Source organism: Oreochromis niloticus, linkage group LG8 (assembly GCF_001858045.2).
Source record: "Oreochromis niloticus isolate F11D_XX linkage group LG8, O_niloticus_UMD_NMBU, whole genome shotgun sequence".
In the NCBI taxonomy this organism is placed as follows: Eukaryota; Metazoa; Chordata; class Actinopteri; order Cichliformes; family Cichlidae; genus Oreochromis; species Oreochromis niloticus.
Window position 1 is genome coordinate 7,218,412 of NC_031973.2, and position 24,962 is coordinate 7,243,373.

Consider the following 24,962-nt stretch of genomic DNA (forward strand, 5'->3'; position numbering starts at 1 on the left):
ATTTTCAATAAGAAAAGAGTTAAACTGTCCTTAAAACTCTATGTTTACCATGTTTATTTATTCACAGTGTTGACCAAATATTATGGCAGATTGAGTCACCACTTGGTCGGACCATCCCATTGGCTATTTGTGAGCGATTTTCTGTGAAAACAAAGCACATTTAAAGAAAACACTGGGAAGTGTGGTTTAAGTCAGACTTCCCATTTCTTGTGGCTTTTGTGCTATAATGCCTCACCAGTTGCTTCTTTCGGTGCATTCGCAGAGGCACACAGAACAGGAAATAAGAGGGAGGCAAACGAGCAGAAATGATACATGTAAGCAGCAGGTTGAGCTCCGGCTGTTTAGATACTTAGGTGCCGCTTCAAGGCTGCGAGACTGAAAAATTACTGTCGGGGAATGCTGGGAGGCAGAGATGAGGCAAGTAAACCAATTTTAACTTATGAAGTGTGAAATTCAAGGGTTGGGTTTGTTTTTATTATTGAATGCTAAGACACTTTAAGACAAATCTAACTTTAAAATATGCCAGAAGACGAAATATGAGAATTTTACCCATGTCGGTTAACTTTTTTCCCCATTATTTATAATTTTGCATTTTTATGTGCCTTGCAGTGTATGTATGATTTGCCATTATGGAGTTTCTTTTAAAAAGCAATGTATATATTAGGATTTTAACAATACGGCTACCGCTATTAGCAATACGACTGTCTTTTGTGGTTTTATTTTGTTTTTATTATGACTAAATTTGTTGTTTAAAATGTGCTTCAGAAGATAATAAAAAGCAGTAAACATTCAGAGTCCTCCGTAGCAAAAGCATAGCCTTTAACAGGCAAACTGAGATTGCTGAGTGACGTCTGCCTGACGCTGAGAGGAGGACGGTGCAAGCTTCCTGTTTTGTGGCTAAGCAATTACTCAGTCTGCTGCTCAAGCTCAAGTTTATGTTGAAGTTGCTCTGCAGCAAATGGAAAGCAACTTCCATTTCCTGTCTAATTCTGCACACACACATAGAGGCTTTTATCTCTGCCAGCCTTTTGCTCATTACTCTAAACTGGAACTGCATTAGCCTTTCTGGTAAATCAGCATTAACATAATAATGTCAAACACTAACCATGAAAGAATTATTGGACAGGCAGACATGGGTCCAAGTGCTTTGAGTGCTCGATGAAAGAAAAAAAAGAATATAGATGTTACAGCTATGTAGCATTATTTTTATCAGGTCTTAAAATTAGATAAATACAACCTCAGATGAACAGCAATGCACCCATATCACATTGTTTATTTATTAAAAACTAATCCAAAATGAGGAAAAATGTGGAAAACTACATACACTTAATAGGTCAACAGCTTTTGAATGCTTTTCTGTATCACTCTGTCTTTCACATCTTTGTGGTGAAAATTTGGCCCACTTTCTGTTTATAAACAGCCCTCCCGTCATTGCATTTTAATCAGTTTGAGGTCTGGATTTTGACTAGACTACTGAATTTTTTTTGCTTTTTCAGCCATTCTGTTGTAAATTTGCTGCTGTGCTTGGGAGCGTTGATCTGTTGCATGACCCAGTTTCAGACAAGCTTTATCTATCGGACAGATGGCCTCACATCTGACTCTAGAATACTTTGGTGTACAGAGGAGTTCATGGGTGACTCAGTGACTGTGAGGTGCCCAAGTCCTGTGGATGCAAAACAAGCCCAAATCCTCATCCATCTACCACCGTGCTTGACAGTTATGAGATGTTTGTGCTCATTTGTTTGGTTTTCCCAAACATGGTGCTATGCATAATAGCTAAACATCTCCACTTTGGTCTCATCTGTCCAAAGGACATTTTACCTAAAGTCTTATTGTCTGATAAGATGTAACTTTTCAAATCTAAGCCATGCTGCCGTGCCCTTTTTAGAGACAAGAGGCTTTCTTCAGGCAACCCCTCCAAACAAGGCATACTTGGTCAGTCTTTTTCTAACTGTACTGTCATGAACTTTAATATTTAAGCCCTTAAAGCCTGACATTTGAATTCATTCTCAGGAAATTCAAATTGGAGAGTTTATTGAACTATCTGACAAATTTGTTTAAAGAATTGCTTGAAATTTAATTTCCATATATGGCTTTCAATTTGTTTGTTATTTTCTTTTCTTTTCCTTTTTTAAATTTCTTAGAACTTGATGGAGGAAGTATTTTAAGAGAATAAATGACTCTGATGATGTAGAAGTCTCAAAAGCGCACAAAAGTTGGTTTGTATCAAATATGATACATTAGGTGTTAAGGGGATAACATGCTCCTGCAAAAACGGGAAACTGTCTTGAATCTTTTCCACTTGTGAGTAATCGCTCTTGCTGTAGAGTGGTGTTATTTGGAAATTGCCGTCTAACCCTTCACAGACCTGGCAGGAACTCTGCTAAGAGTGTGTCTAATTTTGTTACACACTGCAGCTGCATTTTGTGACTTTTTGTCAGAAAAACAATGACACAGCGTAGGTGTCATGTGTTGTTGTGCATCTGATGTTGTATTTCCCCAAGAAATACAACATCATCACCATGATTCTAAATAGCAGGTCATTTCCTTTTTACCAGTTGTGTTGGTAAAACCCACAACCAACGCACAGTAAGCACTTGAGTGTTATGAAGACATGCAAAAAATAGTCTCTCTCTCTCTCTCTCTCTCTCTCTCTCTCTCTATATATATATATATATATATAGATAGATAGATAGATATATTTATATATATCTATATATATATATAGTTAGATAGATATAGATTTAGATATATATGTATGTGTGTGTGGGGGGGGGGCAGTTTGAGAGATTTGTCACACAATCTTGTGAAATGGGATCACGAAACAAAAACAAGCAATGAACTCTGAACACTCTTTTAAACCCACCCTAACATCACATTTCCTCTATTTCCAGTTTCAAAATGTTCCCTGTGCGTCCACATTAACTGGGAGTTGATGCCCTGCACAAGAGCATGGAGCACGTGTCAGTGAAGTTTGAGTACGAGTACACAACGAAAGATGGTCGCCGAGTGTCCATAAAGCCCAATGAAAGTTACATCCTGGTCTCCAAGACTAATGATCACTGGTGGCACGTCCGCAAAGACCAGCACACCAAGCCCTTTTATATTCCTGCACAGTATGTGGAGGAGCTCTCAGCGACCGTTGGAGACCATCTTCGTCCTAATAAGCTGAATTCAGCTCAGGGTCTGACTGTTAGTAAGCCAGTGGATATGACCAACGTAAAGCCACGTAAAGGGACAACAAAGAGTCGTCCATCATCTCAGGATGTTCCAAAAGAGACCTACCGCTTCTCCACTTTTGGTTTCGGTGACGACTTACCAGAGGTGAAGACAGATGTACAGACTAACAGCACCTTTGTACACACTCTGAATAATGTAAAAACGCACAACTCAGCACCTCCAAAGGCTGAAAGCACCCAAGTGTATGCAAAACCTCATCTTGTGCCAAAGGTCATAAAAGAAAAAAAAGAGTCTAAAATCTCACTGCAGGATGATACTGCAGAGCAGACCTCTGTACATGATGAAGATATGGATTTCCCTTTGCCCCCACCACCCACATATGACACCATACCAGAGCTAATCGTCACAGAATTTGACACTTTTCCCGAGCCTCCGCCGCCTCCTCTTGTTTCACTCGACACGCAGCCCCCAGAACGGCAAAGTTTCAGACAAAGTGCAGAAAAAACTTCCATACAAGTACCTCCTACGGAGCAGGTAAGACCCACATACTTTTTTAAATGCTTCATTCATTCTGTATCACCTCAATTGATGAACATGAGGGTTTTCTGCCACAAGAGGGCGCAATTTTGTCACGTAAGGTATGGCAGCTATGCTTACACATTACAGTGCTTTAAAAAACTTTAACCCCCACTGGAGGTTTGAGTGTGTTATTGTTTTGCAGTGAATTAATGCACGTTTAAAGCCAATTTTGTGATGCCATCCACAAAAAATGTGTCTTTAAAATGCTCGCATACATGTTTTTATGCAACAAACATGACAAACTGGACTTAGTTTAGACGTTTCACTTTATGCAGCATAACAGGAGGTAATCACTTATGAAACACGTGCAATGAAGCGCTGCTTTATTTTCAGAGAGAACAGAACAAAAACGTTGGGAACTGCTGCTGCATGTTGGGGTTCCCAGGTGAAGCCTCGGACCATCTGTGGCTCTAACTATTTCACTTCCTGCTCTTAGGAGAACTGAGAAGAGAACTGACTAGCATTTAAACATCAGTTTCAACATCTCAAACTCTCAGACTAGTAAATTTGAATTCCCATAGAAAGATTTATCCAGTTATCTCTCCTCTGTGCACTATAAACAGTAGAAAAGTAAGTGTGCTGAGAAACACACTGTGTGACATTAAGTGTTATTCAGATATTTTAAGTAAAAGAACCAAAACAAAAATAAAGAAACACAGTTCTGTTGATGTTATTGATTATACAGTATTTTCAGACTGTTATTAAACCTGCAAACATGTACATATCTCAGTATTTATTATCCTTAACATATTGTCTTGTCTTTTTATTCTAAAGCATCTAAAAACTGTAATCTTAACTGATTTTTATAAGATACTTGGCAAAATCCAGATTTAAATGGGCTGCTCCTTAAATAGAAAACCTATGAGCCGAGCAGACCCATTGTCTGGGAAAGCCCACGGGACACGGGCAGAAATAGGATCATGTGGAGGCTTGAATTCAGCTAAGAAAGGTGAGGCTTACATGCTGCACCCCAAAAATGCCTACAGGCAACGACAGGCAACATGACTTAATGTATTATTATATTACTGTTATTATATCTTTCAAAAGCTGTGAAAATACCTGAACTGGAGCTAGTAACAGTAAAAACACTGAACTGACTAGCGTGAGGGATTAAACTAAAAACAGTGAAGGTACCTAAGTACTGTTGGGAACAAAAAAAAATCAAAGAGAAGAATGTGTTATACAAAAAAGGGCCCAATTATAGTAGTAATACCTTAGCAGTACTATTAATGCATATGTATCCATTCTAACCTGAAATGGGAGAACTTATTTTTAGGAGCCAACCATCATTAAAGCATAAACTGTATTTAAAAGATGGACATGGACTCCTGTCACCACTGCCTTCTACATCTCCATACTCATGTGGTGGTGAAACATCAGTCACAAGGTGGGGCCTCCCTAAGCATGATTGTTTAGCTAACAGGTTTCACAACGCAAAAAAACGATCATCAAGTTGTATTCAGTAAAACTTTAAACTAGCAAATGACATCATAAACTCATCATAAAGGTTTTGAGGTCATAGATCATGAGAGCTGAGGGCTCTCAAAAATAAAAAAACATCTGTTGTACAAAGTAGGACTAAAGGGTTAGCCTCTTTTTTAATCTAGCTAAATCACCATGGTAACCTACCTGTAGCAGGTAAGGTACAGAGCATGTTTTAAGTGCTATAGGGATTTTGTGCTGAAGGAGTACAATTATTTAACCTGTTACTAACAACACAGGATTGTTTTGGTTTTAGGTTTTTCTCGAGCCAGCTAATGCAGAGGAAGCATAGCTATGCTGAACTTGTTTCATAGTCCACCTCTCTTATGGTCATCAAAAAGAATGCAGGTTCAAAATGCTTCAACATGAGCTATGTCCATCTTTTATAAACAGTCTATATTCCAAAGCTGCCGCCTACATTACCCATAATGCTCCGAGAAGAAAGCTTCAGCGATCATTTCTTTCTAAGTCTACGCCCCAGGTTTTATTTGCGCTTTTTAAATGTGCTGTCCCCAGCCCCTGCTGACTCAAGGGACATCCCTTGCGGCAGTTTGCCGAGAGTGCGCGGCTCTTTCTGAAGTTACAAAACACACTCAAATCAAATTCACGCCTAGTCCCACCCAAGATCAACAGAGATTCACGTGTAATATTATTGAAAGTGTTCTTGGTTAACCTGAGCACTGAATGGTTGGATTTGATTAGATATAAGATCGCACCATATATTGGTGTTGACACTAGTGAAGGAAGGACTTGGAATACCGTTTCGGTTGATTGCGGTGTGTCAGAGCCAGCTCATCAGCATATGAATGCCCGGTCTTTCCCTTCATGCCATTTCAATGGCTGAAAAAAAAAAGAGGTGTTCCTTGAATACCTCGGTAAAAGCTGATTCAAGACCTCAGTTTTAGTCAGCGAAAGTTTCTGAGGGTGCGGGATCACTTTTATCAGGTGCGTATGGTTCACCTTTGCATTAAACAGATGTGGTTAAACTTCGGGAGGAGCTGGAGGTTTGCAGTGGATGAAACGGCTTTGGAGTGCAGCTGTAAGACGGGCTGTTAATAGCTCTGGGACTTGAAAAATACCGTGTGTGGCTGTGATGACACTCCAGAACAGGTTACAAACAGGTTGTGTCAGCTGGTTGACCTTTCCTGGGGAGAGGAAGGAGTTAAAGCGAAAAGCTGCCAGCCACTCCCAAAACCTCCAGCTGCTACCTGGTTTCCCAGCACCGGTGACGATCCGGGGAATTGTGATCATATGCGCACGGCAGGGAAACGATGAAACACACAGCAACATTTAACCTTGTGTTCCTGTCGGATGTAGTTTGGTGACTTTCGTCTACACGGTAGAAACTTTTGCTTCAGGTAAGTTTCACGACACTTCCCGTCGTTTTTTGCACCTGTTGCAAGGAATTCGTGACGTCAGACAGCAGTGGGGTTTATGAAGGAGAAGGTGTGTTTGATTGGGTTTCTGCTCAGTTTCTACCAAATGTGTGTGGCACTTTGAGTCATGTAATGTCTACAGCCTCTCCCAGTATACCCAGTGATTTGGTGTGCATTACGCTGTAATTACCAGCACAGTTTGTTGCTTCAGTGGGAGACTTTTACCACCTCCCAAAAATGATTTTTGTGAAGCGGTGCAGTTGAATTCCTGCATTTTATACCATAATTTGTGCTTCTCGTCTCCTCTGTGGAAACATGAATGAACCCCCCACACACTTGTAACAGGACTGTAGACGTGCCAGGACCCCTCAAGTCCATTAATTCTTACCCCACAATGGAGGGCCATCTCCATGGTGATGCGAGGGGGTCTGGCCTGACTCCCAACAAGCAGGGCTTTGGAGCTTTTAATGCCAGCCCTGCCGTGCAGTTGGCGTGTGTGTGCATATGTAATGTGCAGAACTTGCAATTAGCCCAAAATGTAGGTCACTTAATGTGGTAGAGAGTTTGGGCTGTTCTGGGCTTTCAGATGGGAAGTTAAGTTTGGTAAGTGAAGCTCGAGTTGTGAAACTATTGTTGTAGAATGCAAACTTTAATTCAGGTCTGTTGTTTATGGCCAGCATGACTTATGAATACCTAACTTGTGTCAGTTGGTTCTTTTATCACCCAGAAGTACAATGTTCAATGATTGATGTCTGGCAGCAAAAGTAAACATGTGTCTCTTAGTCCAGATAGCACTGGAGCCTTTGATATACATAAATGTATTGGCATTTTAAAAGTAATGCCTCACCCTGCACCTTTTAAGACTAATAATTCCTGCTGCTCTGTGAAACAGACAACATCAGATGCCAAGAAACTGCTCCAACAGGTAGTGTGAGTGTCCTGTCAGGCATTTCTGTGCACAGCACATGTGTACATCAGGCAGAACAGGTGCTTTTAGCTTCCTGGTCAGACAAAGCTTTCATTTTCACCACATTTTAGCTTTGGTGAAAATAAGTATGCATATTATGATGTGCTTTGACAGAGTTTTTATAGTTTAAGGTTTAACAGCTTGTTCAGCATGTAAGTGTGAGACAAGAACTAAATATATACCATAACCTCAAAGAGTTAGACTTAGTTCCACTTTATGCCTGTCATGTTTTACCAATACATTTCTCACATTCAATATTTTAGACTGTTGGTAAATAAAACAGCTCTTGTGAAGGTAATTTGGTTTGACTTGGTTATTAAGTCGTGACAGCACTAATTTAGGTATTACACATATAGTTATCTGTAAAACAAAAGGACATATTTTTGTAATTTTATGTGAAAATATGAGATTACATAAAGAGATATGTAATCTCAGTCTGTTCAGCCAGGTGCAGCCTTGAGATACAAGTGATATTTTTGTGCAGATGTCAAAGCCTGTGTACGAAATCAGCCCCTCTTCACTGTACAGTTGACTATACAGTAGGTTCACCATTCTTTAGTGATGTCCAGATGTACAGCTACACCCTATGCAGTGCATTTAAAGTTTCCCACCATGCCTTAAATTCCCAAGTAGGCACAGTGTTACCAACAGGTTAGTGAAGCCCTCTAATGAAACATTCAGTGTTTTGATGTTTTAAGCATCATAAACATTTCAACAATAAAATCATTGTTGTGATGTTATTCAGTAAGACCATAAACTATAAGGTCATCATTACAGTGTTTTCTGTGGTCACAGAGCATGGGAGCTGAGGGCCCCCATAGAGTTCTATGGAACTGGAAGTGTTGTTGCAACCACAAGAGTTAGCCCCTACTAGTCATTAAACATGCAAGTTTAAGGGCTTTCCCTGTTCGCAACACTTTTCAGATTTTGAGACGTACTCTAGATGTAAAATAAATCTATAACAGGAAACAGGATATTTGCCAGTAGTTTCCATCCAATAATGAGTATGCTATGTATTGTTTTAAATAAAACTCCCAAAATAGAACAGTGGGGTTAGTGAATGAGTGAATCATTTTGGACATAACCACAACCAGAAGAGTTTTTGAGGATTTCATAAATGTATTCTTGACATTTGTTGTTAAACAACAAATTTCTGAGCATTTCTCTCCCAGATCTTGGACGCTTAGCTCTGTGACTTTATTTTAAGGCTAACTTTAAAAAAAAAAACAAAACAACTTTTTTTCATAGTGCAGCTACTCATTTAGTTTACAAATACAAAATAATGTAAAATACTCTAAAGGAAGCTTCAGCTGGTCTTTATCAAGGGTTGTCTTAGTCATATGCTCAGGAATGTCTTTTGTGCAATTATTATTTTTAAAATGCTTTCTTAGATTTGTTATGATGTGCTTGATTACAGTCATTCTGTTTTTTTCTATTTGTTAAGAACTAAGGAAAAGCTCCCAGAATTAAAAGCTTCAGGTGAAGTCCCAAATTCTATTTTTCTTTCCAGTTTGTTCACACGCAGACTGTTGATATTTACTTTCACCTGTAATAAATGTCAAGGTGGTATTTTTGCAAAACACCAAGGTTTCCATTTCACTTGGCTCATTTATAGTTTCCCCAGAGAGCATTACTTCGACTGGTACTTAAATCCTCCCTCGCTCCTCCACAGAAAACACTTCACCTACAAAGTGTGAGTGGGAGAAATCTGAAATCAACAAACAGCATCAGCAGGTTTTTCACATCGGCATGCAAAGCTGGCCTGGAGAGCATAGATAAGAATGTGATAAGCTGATGGATTCCACATTGGGCATTTATGGAGTCTTCCAGGATTCTGGACCAATGATGAGTGTGATGTAAGAGGGAGTGGAGCCAGACCGATTCAATAGCTCAACTGTGTGCTTTGTGGCGTGATTTGGGCCCCAATTTGGTTCTCCATTGTTTGATTGGATGAGTGCTAATGTGGTTAAGTAATCAAGCAGATTGCTGCTTCATGCATAGCTGAGGGCAGAGAGTTGTCTGCTCTGCACTGAAGGGTTTTCTCCTTGAATAATGCTCAAAAACATTACATTACTTGGCATCTTAGACAAACGTATCTCAAAATCTGACACAACACTATCATTATTTCTGTGATTAGATGGATTTGACTAGCAAACTATCTTACTGAGCCACTTAAAGGTGCACTAAAGTGCCTTATTCATCCAGTAAAAGCTTTTTATATTGCCATTGCGTAAACATAACTAAAAGAATTTAGGTCTTCTCTCACTGTCTTTATTTCTACCACTGTGTATGCCAATTTTATGTGAGGAGTTTGGGTTTAGCTTGCAGTGAAAGTCCAAAGGATGTGCACTTTTTTCCCAAAAGCTTCTCTCCTTCCCTACAGCACCAAACAGTTTCATAGCTAGCGTTTGTTATGAAAATGTGCCCTCTGTTCACTGACAGCAATAAAAGATTTGCTTCCAGCACAATAGAAATTCCATGAATGATACAAACAAACGCTGATATGAATTTCCATGGGGCCACGCTTCAGTAAAGTTATTGTTAAGATGAGCTAGACTTTTTGTTCATGGAGGGAAAACTGTTCAGAACTGATCATGGGCTAATCATAGCTCGTGCAAGCTTGTTAGCTAGCTTGTTGGCTAAAATAGATGAATTGCAGTAAATGTAGCAAAACATCCTAACTGGTTAAGTTCAGCTAATTAATCCAAATACCTGAGGTTGGTCGGGTTTGTATGTTGTCTTTTTGCAATTGGTAAAAGCTTTGTCATGCTCAAGTCGTGTGATTTCAAATAGTCATTCGTACATTATATACACTGGGCTCTCAGTCGCTGTACAAAATATGTGCAACATTTTAAGCATATAGTCCATCTGTAGTGTAGTGGTGTACACATTTATCTTACTAGTGAAAGATCCCCAGTTTGATCCAGAGAAGAGACACAAATGCTTTTGGGGTTGTGTCTGTGGCAGTATTGATAGCTACCGGGTATGACAACTTCTTTTGAATAAGGGAGCAGCTGAAAGTAGCTTTTATGAAGCATGTAGTGCAAAAGAATAAGCAGGACAAGCTTTTGTATACCTTATCATCCATATGTTCACTAAAAAGCCGCAGGTGTCAGCGAATATTATGCAGGTGGTTTTATGCACATCACAAAGATTTCATGCAGGGGAGACAAACATGTGGCCCACGAGTTCATTCTGGTCTGCTGCATGACTTTGTAAATGTGAAAACTGTATCGAAGTCATTAAAAATTCAGCTTTTTTTTTGTTCAATAAACCTAAGTACAGAAGTAGACATCTGTCGAAAGTTAAATGCATTTCTGCGTCTCAACAAGTTATGTGAATATAAAGTGTTATTTTCTTTAGTTATTTTGTAATGACAGTTAACTGAAAAATGTAAACTTGATATATTAGATTTGTCCTTCACTTTTTTTTTTTTTATAAATTGTCGCAAATAGTTGATAGTTTTTTAAACATGAAAGCTTTCACATTAACTTAAAGTTTCAATTACATTTCAGAAAAACCTCATGTGAAGAGCCACACCTGCCACCTAACTTTATTGGTGTACATATATCCCACTAACGAATGCATCTGACACCCCTGCTTTAATGAAAATGCATTTTGGATGTTCTGTGCAGCACTGTCTTCCGACGTATACCCTGTAACCTGCAAGAATCTAAATTTAAAAAATATAAACAGAGAAGTTACACTCAAAGCTTATTCATGCTAAAGCCAAATTCCAAATCTTCCTTAAAACATATCCACACACTCCGAGGCCCAGCTGGTTAATGTTGTCCCATGCAGGAGGAAGTGTTGACTGAACAATTCAATTGAACAGAAACTAGACTTCCTGTTTCAAGCATCCACCCTCGTGGAGTCTGTAAATTTAGCAACAATCATCAGACAAACCTGTGAAAAAGCAGTGTTTCCATTTCATTTTCTGGGAAATGTTTGCTCTTCCCCCCCACACCACATTATTAGCTGTGACCTACTAGCAGGTCTCAGCCATTAATAAAGTGTAGGCACTAGTGTGACTTAGGTGTAGGCATTAATGTACACTTTACACACTATATGGAAGCTGCTGGTTCTGCATAGGAAAACCAAGAGATTTTAAAATCTCTACAGTTTCAAAACATCTTTCTTTTCTTCTGTTGCGAATATAACATGTTTCCTTTGAAAAAATTTGTTTCCATTGCTGTAATTTCCTTTTTATCTTATGGGTACTCAGTCAGGAAGTAGGTTGCAGTGACCTGCAGAGTTTCTGCTGCTCCCTCTATCTTACAGTTCCCTCTGTCTTGTTTTCACTGTGTGTTTCTGCTTTGGGCTGTTGGCAGACAGTTACCCTCTACCCCCCTATCCTGTGCACAGGAATTCATGCATAGGCGCGCACAAACACACACACAGTCTGACGTGCAGACACGTCTCACCCAGTCCTTACACAGGCCCTTCCTGCTGCTGTTGTCACACAGCTCACAGTTCTCCTTTCAGTCTGGGTGCAACTGTCACAGCTGCAGTGTGAGGAGGATGTAAGCGTGTTGGTGTGCACTCACCTCTATCCCAGCACAAGCGGACCGAATGTAGTCGCACGATTAAGTCGTTAGTTTTGGTGTCTTTTGGATGGATGGCTCCACTAGATAGTACAACATAAAGATGGTGGACATGCAGTCCAGGTTTTGGCCAGGTCACCGGTCCAAGCGGGGCTTGGCCCTGCCGGTGCCTTCTAAGGTAGGTGATCGTTATTTAAGTAGCTTATAATGAAAAATTCCGTTTTATTCATTGGTTTTTGTATCCTTGTAAACTTTGTTAACTGATGTGCTTCCTGTTTTCTCTAACATGATCACATCGGCCCTGCACTTGTTTTGTTTCCTGTACTGAGTAAGGTGACGTACATGGCGTACTAACTGTGCCATGTTAGTTTTTAATGTTAGTTTGGACCCAAACTTTGTTTGTTAGTTTGGTTCCTGTGTGTTAGAGTGATGTTGGTATCAGTCTCAAAGATGTAAATTTTCATCTGACAAATGACTGATAGTCGCGGTCTTTATGGGTTGACGTTTGAATCGTCAGTTTTGTTTGCACAACAACTTCACAGAGCTGAAATTAGTCTTTAATTTTTTCATGTACATTCTTTGGACACACAGTCATGTAACTAAAGTTAACATTGTTGCCAGGTTCATTCAAACATTTTCCCAAAGCAAAAGCATCAGTTCAGAGAAACTGCATTACAAGTCAAAGATCTGCATTCAAATGTTACCTACAGAACACACTTAAAGGCTTAAAAGCATTATAGTGTTTATTTTTTTTGACCTGATTGGTGTTTTTGTGAGCAAAAATTAACGTTAACAACTCCGATGTCATTGAAAATGGAGTCCACATGAGCTGGAAATAAGTTTTTTTTTTACTATTTATTTTCATTACTCCTACTTTCCAGAATGGCTTGGCTCATTTAAGCTCATTCATGATTTTGGGTTCTGTTACTATGAGATTTGCAATATTGTAAGATTTTGTAAGACGGTGATAATACAACAATACAAGTCAGGCTTTTTTATGTAAAGTCTAGTTTTTATTTTACTGCCATTTTACTAAAATGCTTTCACCCACCCACCTAGCTTTAGTGTTTTAGTTTTAGTGAACTGCATTTACACTGGTAGTAAGTACACCAGAATTGCACCTACACATGTGACTGACATAACTATGCTCAGATGTTGTTGTTGTATTACTGTATATGCGTATGCACAGTTTTGCTTCGATCACGTGCAGTTAAGTTTTAGTGTTTTGTTCCAAAGGATGGGGACCTTCCAGCATAGCTATTTCAGAGATCAATGATGCAGCTTTCATTTCCTCTGTGTCTGTCTGTACAGTCGTGTTGTTTGGGATCAATCTGTTTTGGGGTCAGCTGTCTGGTTGTCCTCATCGCTTGCCTCATAGTTATATTGAGATCAATAACTAAGCAAAGTCAGCTAAGTGATGACACTGTATAGATTAAAAAAACAGACATAGTGCAATAGAGAAATGCTCTCATTGCTCTTTTATTTTTATCGCCTACATTTATCTGCCTGCTCTAAGTTGGGGTACTGTGTGGGTGACCCAAGAGCCAAGTGGTTAAAGCACATACACCAACCACAGCGAGTCTCTGATCAGTTCCTGGCTTGCTCGACCGTCACTGCACGTCAATCCACTGCTCTCTTTCATCACATTTCATTTGTTTTCTCTTTTAACAATATTTTAAGGATTTTTTATGATTATTTTGGCTTTTACTACATGTAAAGCGTCAGATAGGATCATGTCATTCACTACTTCACTGGATGTTGCTGTTATGTACTGCAATGATTTCGCTTCCAAGGTGCTTGTTTCCAACAAGTTCTGCTTCGGGATTCTAACAAAGACTACTAAAGCCAAAGGTGCTTCCAAAAGAGGCCTATACTTGTACTAAAACAGCCACATCTCAGTTTTTAAATACTTAGTGACAACTAAAAATCCTGCATTCCCAAGCAAAAGAACTCATGCAGACACAGATTACGTTGGTGGCTGTCATTGTATCTAATGGATGCAGACTGACTGTACATACATGTGTAGTGACTTCCTCATTTCTGAGGAAGGAAAAACTGTACAAGTCAGGCTTGAAACAAGAATCCATGCAGGTTCCAACGCTAAAATTATAAATAAGGTTTGCAATAGAAACATGCAGGTTTGATCATTCTTGGAACTTTGTCAGTGTCCTGATCACTGTGTTGCATTTTGTCCTTTGACCGTTTTTATGTAGATAAAAATGGACTAAATACTGTCGTCCAGTGTATTGTGCATGTATACCGTGCAGTGAAAAGTGTCATGTTTGCCTTTCGGGTGTAAAGAAGTTAAGGAATAGTACCTTAAAGCTGATCATAGTCGAAATGAGGGCAGCTCGGATAACCAGACGATGCCCATGACTGTTATTAAATATTAACATACTGATATTATGTCAATAGCATACATACACTACATTGTACAGTTACGAATAGACTGTCTCCCCACCTCCAAGTAGTTGTATTTTGTATTTAATATGCCAATAAAAGAAACAAAGCTTTCGATGAATTTGACGGAGCGCATTTCTGCTATTATTTCATCAGATTTTCTGCAGGTATTGCGCTATTATTGTGATTGTAACATGTACTGAGTTACTGCTTCCTGTTACACTTTTCTCCTTTTTTACACTCTGTTAACTGCAGTGATGACCAGATACAGCACTGACATGCGCAGGTCTCAAGTCTTGATAAATATAGAAAATGAGACTACCTGTGTAACAAGAGGTAGTTAAGGGGAAAGTCTGTAGCAGAAAGGAGCCTATCTTTTTATCTGTGCCACCATGTTCAGGAGTCTTACAGAGAGGAATAGTGGAGCACAGGTGAGAGCACAGCAACTTAAAGCAAAGCTTTTTTTTTTTGGCGGGAGTTGTTTCAGGTGCCCACTTGTAACTAAGGAAAGGTTGAGGACAGTGGCGGCCTTTCATCGCACTCACTCTCGCTGGTGTTCTTTAAACAAATTAGTTGTGATGATCAGGATTGTTTTGCATGTTGTGTTCCTGCCATGCAGCAAGTGGACTCATGTGGAACTCTGTTCATGAAAGCAATGTGACACTGAGGACCGAACAACCCATTGAGAGAGAAAATGAACAGAGAAAATGAAATGAAATAGGTAGTTAACTGGTTTGCAGTGGAACAAGAGGACCAAAGCTGATGCACAATAGTAACTCTTAGCCGAGTTGTCAGACATCTATGGTTGGCCTGTGGTTTGGTGTTATTTGTGTGGTTGCTATTTATTTATTTTTTTTGGTTTTTTAATACAATATTCAACAAAAACTTCACAAAACCCACCACAGATAAGCATATGATGAACTTTGGCAGCAAGTGCTAAACACAAACAGGGCTCTTCTTATAGAGGCTTAAACTCATGTGGAGGTGTTTTTGTGGGCAAATATAGGTTTTGATTATTACTGAGGGAAGAGCGTGTCTGTGGGGTTTTTTTCAGCTTTAGGCTACTTCCTGTGCTCTGTAAGATGCGGAAGGCTGACTTATAAAGAGCAATAGTAAGAGCAGTGGACTGAAGACAAGTACTTGACACTGCTGACACTGCTTGTGCTACTTTTTTGTGTGTTTACAGGAACACTAAAGTGACAAGATCAGAGTTTGACACCTTCAAAAATGAACTCCACAGAAGAATCTACTTTGTTTGCTTTAAACTTGTGTTTTGTAATGTAGAAGCATATATAAACGAGTCCCTTCTTTGTTTTTCCACAGGTGCAGGATGAAAATCTGCGGTCAGCAGTGTACGTCAATGTAGCAGAGCTCCGGAAAAGCATCTCAGAGTCTCCTCCGTCGGCTCCTCCGTCGGCTCCTTCGTCCTACTCTCCTTCCTACCTTAACCCAGAGGGATGGGAGGTGCACGTTGACGACGAAAGTGGACAGGAGTATTACTACAACCCCAACACGGGGCGCACAACCTGGGAGAGCCCTTTTGTAGACCCCTCCACAGACCCCGAATCACTCCCTGCAGAGGAGCCTTATTCCCCCTCACCTCCTCAATCTCCTCAATCCACCGCCTCCCCACCGGCGTGGAATTCAGACTGGGAGCAGTTAGTGGATGAGACCAGTGGTCGCCCATACTTCTATAACCCAATGTCTGGGGAAACATCTTGGGAGCCCCCTGAGCAGCCTCAGAGCCCCTACCCGCCTCTGATGGAGCCTATGAGTGTGCACAGGTTTCATGAGGATGAGCGGGTAAGGACAGCATAGCTGCTCTACTTAGCTGCTCTCTGTCTCCTGTTTTAGCTTCACCCAAGGGAAAGCTGTAAATACAGTCTGCTTTTAATGGAATTAAATCTCATGCACCTACATAGCTAGTAGGACTCATTTTCATCAGGGAATCTCACAGCCCTGGCACTTAATATCCACAACAGTGGACATTAAGCAGTATTGTCTCTTAACTTTAAATTAAGACAGGCATCTGTCCTCATTTTAAATTAGCTAAAAATTATTGGTGATGTTTTGTTTCTTCTGGGAAACTGGGCAAATTTGGGAAACGCTTCACTTCAAATTACCACTCAGATTTATATCATGAAAAGTTTTGTTCACAGCGCAAGCAGGGAGTGACCCCATTTTTCCCCTTGAATGACTTTTCTGAGCTGGAGAAAAAGCACTAATAGGCCAAGAAAGAATAATACATCGAGGTCATGAAACTATTCTGACTCATTTATGAAAGTCATAGGGAAGTCATCAAGCTCTCTTTCGGGGTCACAGTAAGAAATTATTCAACCAAGATGATTCCGTGGGATGTAGCAACATTTCAAAACAGGAAAGGGCAGAGGAGGCGTTAATACTTTTACTATTATTATTCTTTATTAGACAGGAAGTGAAACCCTTGGGAGCATCCTAGGCCAAGAATGGCAGTATTAACATAGCATGTTTTTTAATAGTGAGAGAAACCAGAGCCTATGGAAAACAAAACTGGATATTGTGGTTTAAAACTTGGGATTCTCTTGCTGTGAAACAGCAGCGCTAATAAAACAGGAGGTCAAGATTCACCAAGGGGGGGATTAAATCATTAGACTTAGATGGCAACTGACCATGATGGTATATCACAGAGCTAAGCATCAAAATCTCAGGAACCGTAAGCAGCGTACATGAATTAATACTTCTTCGTGAATGTTGGTATTACTGGTCTTCCATCTTGAGTTATCAGTGTTTACAGGGAGGCCTGCAGTTCTAAGTAAAAAAGACTAAAAACTGAGCAGTAATAGCCGTGAATGTGTATTCTGGTGAATCTCATATGTTGTAATCGTGATGAAATAAGCACAAGTTCTTCCAGGGAGTAAAGGCGCTTCTTTCTTTCTCTGTGCTGGATATGTTTGTGTTTGTTGGGGGTTGTGCGTGGTGGATGTTATATTCCTCATTAGAAATTTTGGACTTATTAGAGTAACTTTGCATAATCCAAAGTTGAAAATAAGCCTTAATTATTTTATACTAGGCTTTAATGCGGTCTCGGGTTCCTACATTGTGTGGAACAAGACATTTTAGGTCCCTTTAAGCGAGCTTTCCTCCATCGTGGAAACAGAGAGGTTCTGGGGGCCTACTACTCTCTATGACATCATACAGAGCCAATAGGAGAAAAAGCAGTTGGAAACAGCCCTGCACAACAGTCTGAAACCTGAGCTTTTGGCAAGATACTATTTATATCTAACAAAATCTCATTACTTGTAACCTTGGCTACGTTGAATATGAGTTTACACATGTCAGAAAGTGAAAGTCTCTTTAAACAAAATGTGATGTTCTGCACATGTTTTTTCTCCATTATTCATTTGTTATATATGAGCAGCAAAGAAAAAAAAAGGCCGGGTCACCAATTTATCTGAAGGAACTTTATGCAGTGATAAAGGAGTTGACTCATGATTACGACATTAGGAATTTATCTGAATACACATTCATTTTCTGCTCTGTTTTTTTAGCCCGCCACAATAACAGCAGGCTTGACTGTGAGAAATATACAAGCATGATTATAAAAACATAGTTGGTGAATTAATGAATTCATTGTTTTTACATCGAGGCATGGATAAATATACAATCCCGACAGCTCATAAGAGTTTTGTGTTGCTGATTAATTGATGCTTTTTAATGCGTAAAGACGATATAAAGTGATGATAATTATTTTATCCTTGCCATAAATTCTCACTTATCTTTTGTTTTTTTTAATGTTATGCTTACAATAAAGTTTGGAAAGAGGGAACTATTTCCATCCAAAGGTCACAATATCTTTTAAGCTTCAGGCCTTTCATTTGTCTTTTTTACTTTTGCAAAAAAGCCTTAAAAACTGTCAGAAGATGGATTTTGTGACTTTCATGTAGAACCACCTTGACTCTTTCCCATATTTTAAGTGTTTGTGCATTGTTTTGCTAAATCAAACCAGTTCCTAGCTGTAGTTTAGTATTTACCCCGTAAAATAAAACAAAAAGTGTGTATTTTTGGAAAATACTCCCATTTGGGTCACAGCTCATGTGTTGAACCCTGAGTGGGATTTATGTGTAAGTTAATGTACTGTGTTTTCATCCCCAGCCTCCTTTACCTGAGGAGGACTACCCCTCGGAGGATTACCCGCCTGCAGATCCACCAGAGGGCTATGAGGACACCCATGCCACAGGACCTCCAGCCCCAATCCCAAAAGACTACAGCTTCAGCCATGTGACCCGGACCGTAATCCCCAGGGCCAACCTGGACCGCAACACCCCGGCTGGTTGGAACCTCACTGTGGAACAAGATGGGACGTGGGTGTTCACCAGTGAAAACTCACCAGATCAGGTCTGCCCAATCAGGATTCAGTTTAATTATCCTACAAACTGTTTGAATATGTGATGAAACGGCTTCAAACACATTCCAGCATAGTTACCATGATGATTGTTTGTAAACCCAGTATATCAGTGTTATCTGTGATTGTTTTGACGTCATTCCAGTTGTGCAATTATCCAGGGAGGCGCGCAGCTAGTGTGGCTAAGAATAGAGTTGAGAGAAAATGACAAACACTGCATATTTTCCCCATCACACACCTCTGTCCTGTTACTGTGTGAACAGACCATGAATCTGTTTTGGAAAGTTACAACATCTGTCATGTGTGGTCCACCCAGTTTGAATCCTGGACAGGATTTCAGGCTCCATCCACTGTAATATGTTTTCGCCAAAAAACGTGACATTTTAGTGAGTTAATGCCAAGCATTCACGCCACTTTTAAGACCTTTAAAGCAAAGTCTTATGGAAACCCTAGTGTTAGTTCAAATATGGAGTATTGTTTTATTCTTCGTGGACTCAAACAGAAAGTTTTTGAAGTGGTGCTTGAGTGGTGCTCGGGTGGTGCTTGGGTCTTGTTAGTCATAAAAAAAAATAAGATAAACATCATATCTGGGCTGTTTGAGTTCTCCTCTCCTGTTACCAAGATTTCCTCAAGTAATAAATCATAGTTACAGTCCTGGTTTGCTTTGTAAAACTACATTCTATCCTCAAATTACCACTTAGTTCTTTCAGTAACAGTTTCACCTTTTGGCAGCCAAAGTGGAAAAAATCTGGTTGTACTGTTTGTCTACTGCCATTCTTCCTCTGTAGTATTTTCAAGAAGAAACCAGTTCTCTGCTTCCTGTTTATGCTGCACCATGCGCGCCCAGCCCATGCATGACTGGTCATGTGATGTGCATTTGCAAGCGTCTTAGTTTGTAATTACATTACATCCAAATATGCGACAAAGTCCTCGTCTGGACTGAGATTAGTGTGGATACCATTTTCAGTACCATTTTCTGCAGCAGCATGCAGCAGATCATGTCTGAGCATTGTTTTAGTCCTAAGGAAGTGAAACTACCTGAGCAAGACATTTTTTTTTTAACTATTTTCAGTAACTAACATGCTTTCAGTTTCTTTTTCTGTAACACTGACACATGTTTAACTAAAACAAGTGCATTTTGTGTAACAGTGGATCAAGTCTTTGGATGAGCAGGGGCAGACCTACTACTATCTAAGAGATGGCTCCAAGTCTCTGTGGAACCTGCCCGAGGTAAAGATCTCACACCACTTAACAAAGTAGTCGTCAGTGTTTTTCATGCAAGATTATCACTGATTTTTTTACAGTTTGGATATAAATTCTGAAAATCAGTTTCTACTTAATATTAAATGGACTAGTTTGAATACAGCGCTTTTCTACTCTACTTGAGCACTCAAAGTGCTCAATACAACATGTCTCGTTCGCCCCTCACACACACATTCATACAGCCACTTTTTTCTTATTCCAGGTGCTTTCTATCAAACAGTCACACTTCGATAAGCAACTCGGGTTTCGGTATTCCGATTAGTAGATGACCTACTCTACTTCCTAAACCACAGCCACTGCCACTGCTGTACCCCTCTACTCATTGCATAGTAGATTGAATAAACAGGAAACAAGCGTAACTTTATATGTATATTCATAGCATACTTCTTACAAAGTAGAAGCATAATGCTCTGCACAATGCATAATCTACCACAAAAGTTGCACCTGCAAAACGATATAGATAATGCAACACTGAGACAGTAGGCAAGAAGAGAAGACTAATTACTCAAATCAATATTAAGAAGCAGATTTTCAACTGAAATAATAAGATGATCAATAGACTAGTGAAAATGATAAAATCCTAGAAATCAAGTCTATAAAAGTAGCATACATTTAATAAAATGCTAATTTTATGCTGCTAAAAAGTTTAACTGAACAGGAATGATGTTACCTTTTTTTAAAAATACTGGTAATGTTAAAGCACAGCTAGAGTTATAAACTGGGAGCTCATTCCATTAGCTTGGAGTATAAAGGTTTTAGGGAGACTCAGAGTATAACGAGACAGGTAGTTGTTATAGTTTACCTGAGGGTTTGAGCTGTCTCATACTCAGATCCCACACAGTGCAGGCTCTTAGAAATAAGGATTCAATTTTGAATATGAATATGAATTCTATAATTAATTTTTTTTTAAATAAAACACCATATTTCATATCTTTTGGCAGATAGGTAGCATCAAATTTACATTTGTCTAAATTAAAGCAACACTGATCCTTAAAGCTGTGTCGTTTCACTCATTTTCTTCCATTTAATCAATTAAACTAAACTGTTTTGTCCCTCTAGGCCCCTGTAGCTTATAGCCATTTGAGGGTGGAGAATGGCATTGAGGCGGATGGCGTGTCTGTCATCAAAAACTGGAGACACACCATGGGACCTGCTCAGTTCGGCTCTGCCCAGGAAGATGGGGTACAAACACGCACATGCATATACACCCACTAACAGCACATGCTCGTTTAAGCACAAGCTGTATCACGTATCCAGGGTGTGTCACCTGGGTTAAACAGAAAGCTTTAGTCAGGCAAAAGTAGTAAGGGTAAGTACCTGTTTAACAATCAACACTACTAGGCTTTTTAACCCTTATTTAGCAAGGCAAATCAGCTCCACACCACGCTTATTTACAGAAACAGAGACGCAGAGGGAGGATGAGGGAGAGCAAAAGGTGATATTTGCACAAACACCTGCGACTTCTGCTATACAATAAAGGGCTTGTGCTAAACAAGTCACCTCTAGCAGTCGGGGGTTCAAAGCAACCGTGTTGCTCAAGGGCACAACACAGTTGCCTGGATTTCTCTTCACTGGAACCAAGGAGTTTACTCAAACCAAGAAAAACAGGCTCCGGATCAACTCTGTCATCTTTTTGATATAAAGTTTCTTTTTTTGTTGTTAGTGTGAAGAAGCTGAGTGATGACAAAGACAAACATAAAAAGACCAGAATTATAATTAATAAGTGGAGTAATGCAATTGTGTATGAAAAAATTAAGTGCATATTGTTAGGTGATTGTTGTTCTTCTCACCATTTAATGCCATATTGACAAGGATAGTCCTCAGTATTGAACACTGAGAAAATGTGACAGAGTTAAGAAGCCAAGAAACTGCATTTTATATCTGCAATCTGACCCCCATAGTCAGGGATTAACAGTTAAATACTGTTTGAATCCAGAGAATTTGAGTCCTTGTGGCAAATAAAGTCTAAAAACATTCAGGGCTGCAGTGCACATATGCATGCAAAGCATGGAGATAAATAGGAAACACCGATTTACACATGCAGGATGTCCACCCACAGCCTCAGACATCTAAATCTTGTAAGCCACACCATGAAAAAATTTTTTTTGCCACACCAGGCAAAAAGGCGTCTTCTCTACAACCTATATGCACATTTAAGCCATTACTATATAGCTACATGTGAATTATGTATTTTTTTAGATTAGGAGTCAGTCAAAACGTATTTTATCACACATACAGTAACCATTGTGTCACGGTGGTGTAGTATTTCGTATTTCCATAGAAAGAAGAGTCTGAGTATGAAACTGCTGGTTGTCAGAGTGGTTTGCAGTGTAACTGAGGAGGAACTGAGTCTTTTCACTTTTCAGCCAATTTCAGATGTAGAGGGATGAGTTTTCCTAGATATCCTATTTTGGTGAAATGCGAAACTGGTGTTTAATCATTCACCCTTTGCTACACTTCTAAACAAGTCTCACTTGGTAGTGTAATGTAGCAAAGCTATTTTCAAAGTGTTATCAACACATTGTTGTTTTTTCCAGTACATGCTACATTTGCAGATATAGTGCAACAAATAAGCACATATTTCAGCATGTAAGAGTTTCTTTAGCTCCTCCTGAAGATATAAGATGTTAATTATTTAAAGAAATGTAAATCTTATCTGCTGATTTTGATTTCTGCTTATTCAATATTTAAATTTACATGCTTGGGTAAGCTTTGTGGGGTTTTTTGAATGACAAATCTCCTCACTGTCGTTCAGAGATTCGGCCCGACTCACAGGAGGAACACGTCAGACTACAGCTCCAGTGACAGCTCCAGTACAGGAAACTCTCCTGATACGCAGCAAAATGTGAGTGGAGCTTGTGTCCTGCCAAGGATTGTACTGACTGACTGCTTTTGATGAATTCTCAGCAGCAACAAAATTCCTCTGATCTTCACCTTTACCTGAAAGGAGTTCTGTGTCTCTCTCTTAAGGCTTTTGGGTTTCGGCCCTGGAGAAATCCTTATTATCTGACCTCAAAGTGGCTGCGCTATAATGTGGGTGGTTAGTTAGAAAGCTCACCTGCCCTTGATCTATAGATAGGTGCATCTATCTATCTATGATGGGCAAAATGTGTCATTATTAGATAATTAACGGAGCATTTGTTGCACTCAACCAGTTTCATTCCATGCATTAAATACTGTACTCATTGAAATCACCCCATTGCTAACCCTTGCTGGAAACCTGCAAACCCTTTACTGTATGTTTTTGCCTAAATGTGCATCTGGCTGAAGACAGATCTGTTGTCTAGAAACTGCCTGAAAGTCACTCTTGTAGATCAAAGGACAAGTTATGTGACGTTCTTCTTTTTTCTTACTTTAAACCAAAATTGATTCTTCTTAGAATTTTTATCTGTTGAGCTCTCATTCTGACAGCTGTACTTAATTTTATAAGAATGTTGAAAATTTACACAACCCTGCCACTGTTTGATCAATGTGTATCCTCTAAAAGTAGTCCCCCGGAAATCAACTTTGCACACACTGGGTTGACATTTACTTAAAAAAAATATATAGTAGCTCTCTGTTTTAGAAGTCTTGTGGTGTTAGCGTCTCTTTAGTGTTGTGGTTCACACAGTTGTCTAACATGTGAAAACTTCCTGTTTCAGTCTGGGGAGGGGATGCAGATCCCTTGGGGTTTGTTTTAGGAATGCAGAGCTACCTGCTGTGGTGACCAATTTTGAGGGAGCAGCTGAAAGCAGCTTTGTTACCAAGTTGTTGATCAATTTCATATTTGTCTGTTTTTTGGGGGCGGGGTTTTGTCAAAGCCACAGGGAGTCACTCGTGATGGGCAAAAGAGCTGCATTTGGCACTGTGTAACTGTGCCTCTTTTGTTAGGTTTACAAAGCTGCATCTGAACAAAACACCAGACCAGAGTGGAGGTTTCTGTCCATAATGCACAACACCACATTTGGTGAAAAACAAACATGGCATATCAACACAAACACCTCCTACAAGTTGTCAACCCTGGTGGTGGAGGAGTGATGATCTGGTTTTGTTTAGCAGCCACAGGATCTGAGCACTTTGCAGTCATTGAGTAGACCCCTGCATAGCAAAAAATTCTAGAGCCCAATCTGAGGACAGATCTGTCTGACAGGTAAAGCTGGGTCATGCTACAAGACAGCAATTCCATGCACAACAGCAAACCTACAACAGAATGGCTGAAAAAGAAAAGAAGCAAACTGCTGCAATGATCCAGTCAAAGTCCGGTCCAATCAGAGAGAGAGTTTTGTTTTCATAGCTCCTGATTCTGAAATCAGCACCGTTGGATGTGAAACATAAAAGAAATTAATAATTATAACAATTCTTTATGCAATGTGTTGTAATAGAGAAGTCAGTGCTGTTTAATGTAATCTGTATGCATGATGCTGCTGAAGACATTTGTGTTCAACATTGTCACCAGAACCTGCTGTCCTTCATTTCATCCCACAAGTAAATTTTACTCATAAGCCTGATAACTAAACATGATCTGCAAACAATTTAAATATGTTTATCGTTTATATTCTTAGGTGCAGAACTTGGAGAAAGCTGGAATTCTTAATAAAACAAAAGTGTCTGAGAATGGAAGGAAAGTAAGGTAAGAGGTTGCTTTGAGGTGTATTTTGCAAGTATCTTACTCACATTTCTCGAGTTTCTGTGTTACTTATGAATCTTCTCGCATTCCAGAAAAAACTGGGCCCCAACGTGGACTGTTCTCCATGGAGGGGTGCTGACGTTCCATAAGGACCCAAAATCTGCATCAGGGGCCGCGGTATAGT

At 39.6% G+C, this 24,962-nt stretch overlaps 1 protein-coding gene across 4 annotated transcripts in view; it reads left to right on the forward strand.

The window, feature by feature from the left end:
- Nucleotides 1–253: 253 nt before the first annotated feature.
- LOC100693461 (rho GTPase-activating protein 27) overlaps nt 254–24,962 on the forward strand; it is a 31,465-nt gene continuing 6,756 nt past the window's right edge. Inside the window, exons 1-10 of one of the 4 annotated variants that reach the window (XM_025909840.1) lie at nt 254–417; nt 2,895–3,714; nt 15,852–16,331; nt 18,660–18,902; nt 20,059–20,139; nt 21,232–21,354; nt 22,928–23,017; nt 23,143–23,205; nt 24,714–24,781; nt 24,871–24,955. In XM_025909840.1, coding sequence (XP_025765625.1) covers nt 2,953–3,714; nt 15,852–16,331; nt 18,660–18,902; nt 20,059–20,139; nt 21,232–21,354; nt 22,928–23,017; nt 23,143–23,205; nt 24,714–24,781; nt 24,871–24,955 — 1,995 coding nt within the window. In that variant the 5' untranslated portion in view covers nt 254–417; nt 2,895–2,952. Of the gene's footprint in view, nt 418–2,894; nt 3,715–6,039; nt 6,187–12,021; nt 12,307–15,851; nt 16,332–18,659; nt 18,903–20,058; nt 20,140–21,231; nt 21,355–22,927; nt 23,018–23,142; nt 23,206–24,713; nt 24,782–24,870; nt 24,956–24,962 lie in introns of those variants that run through there. The other 3 variants (XM_005458158.4, XM_025909842.1, XM_025909841.1) reach the window with 3 other exon arrangements.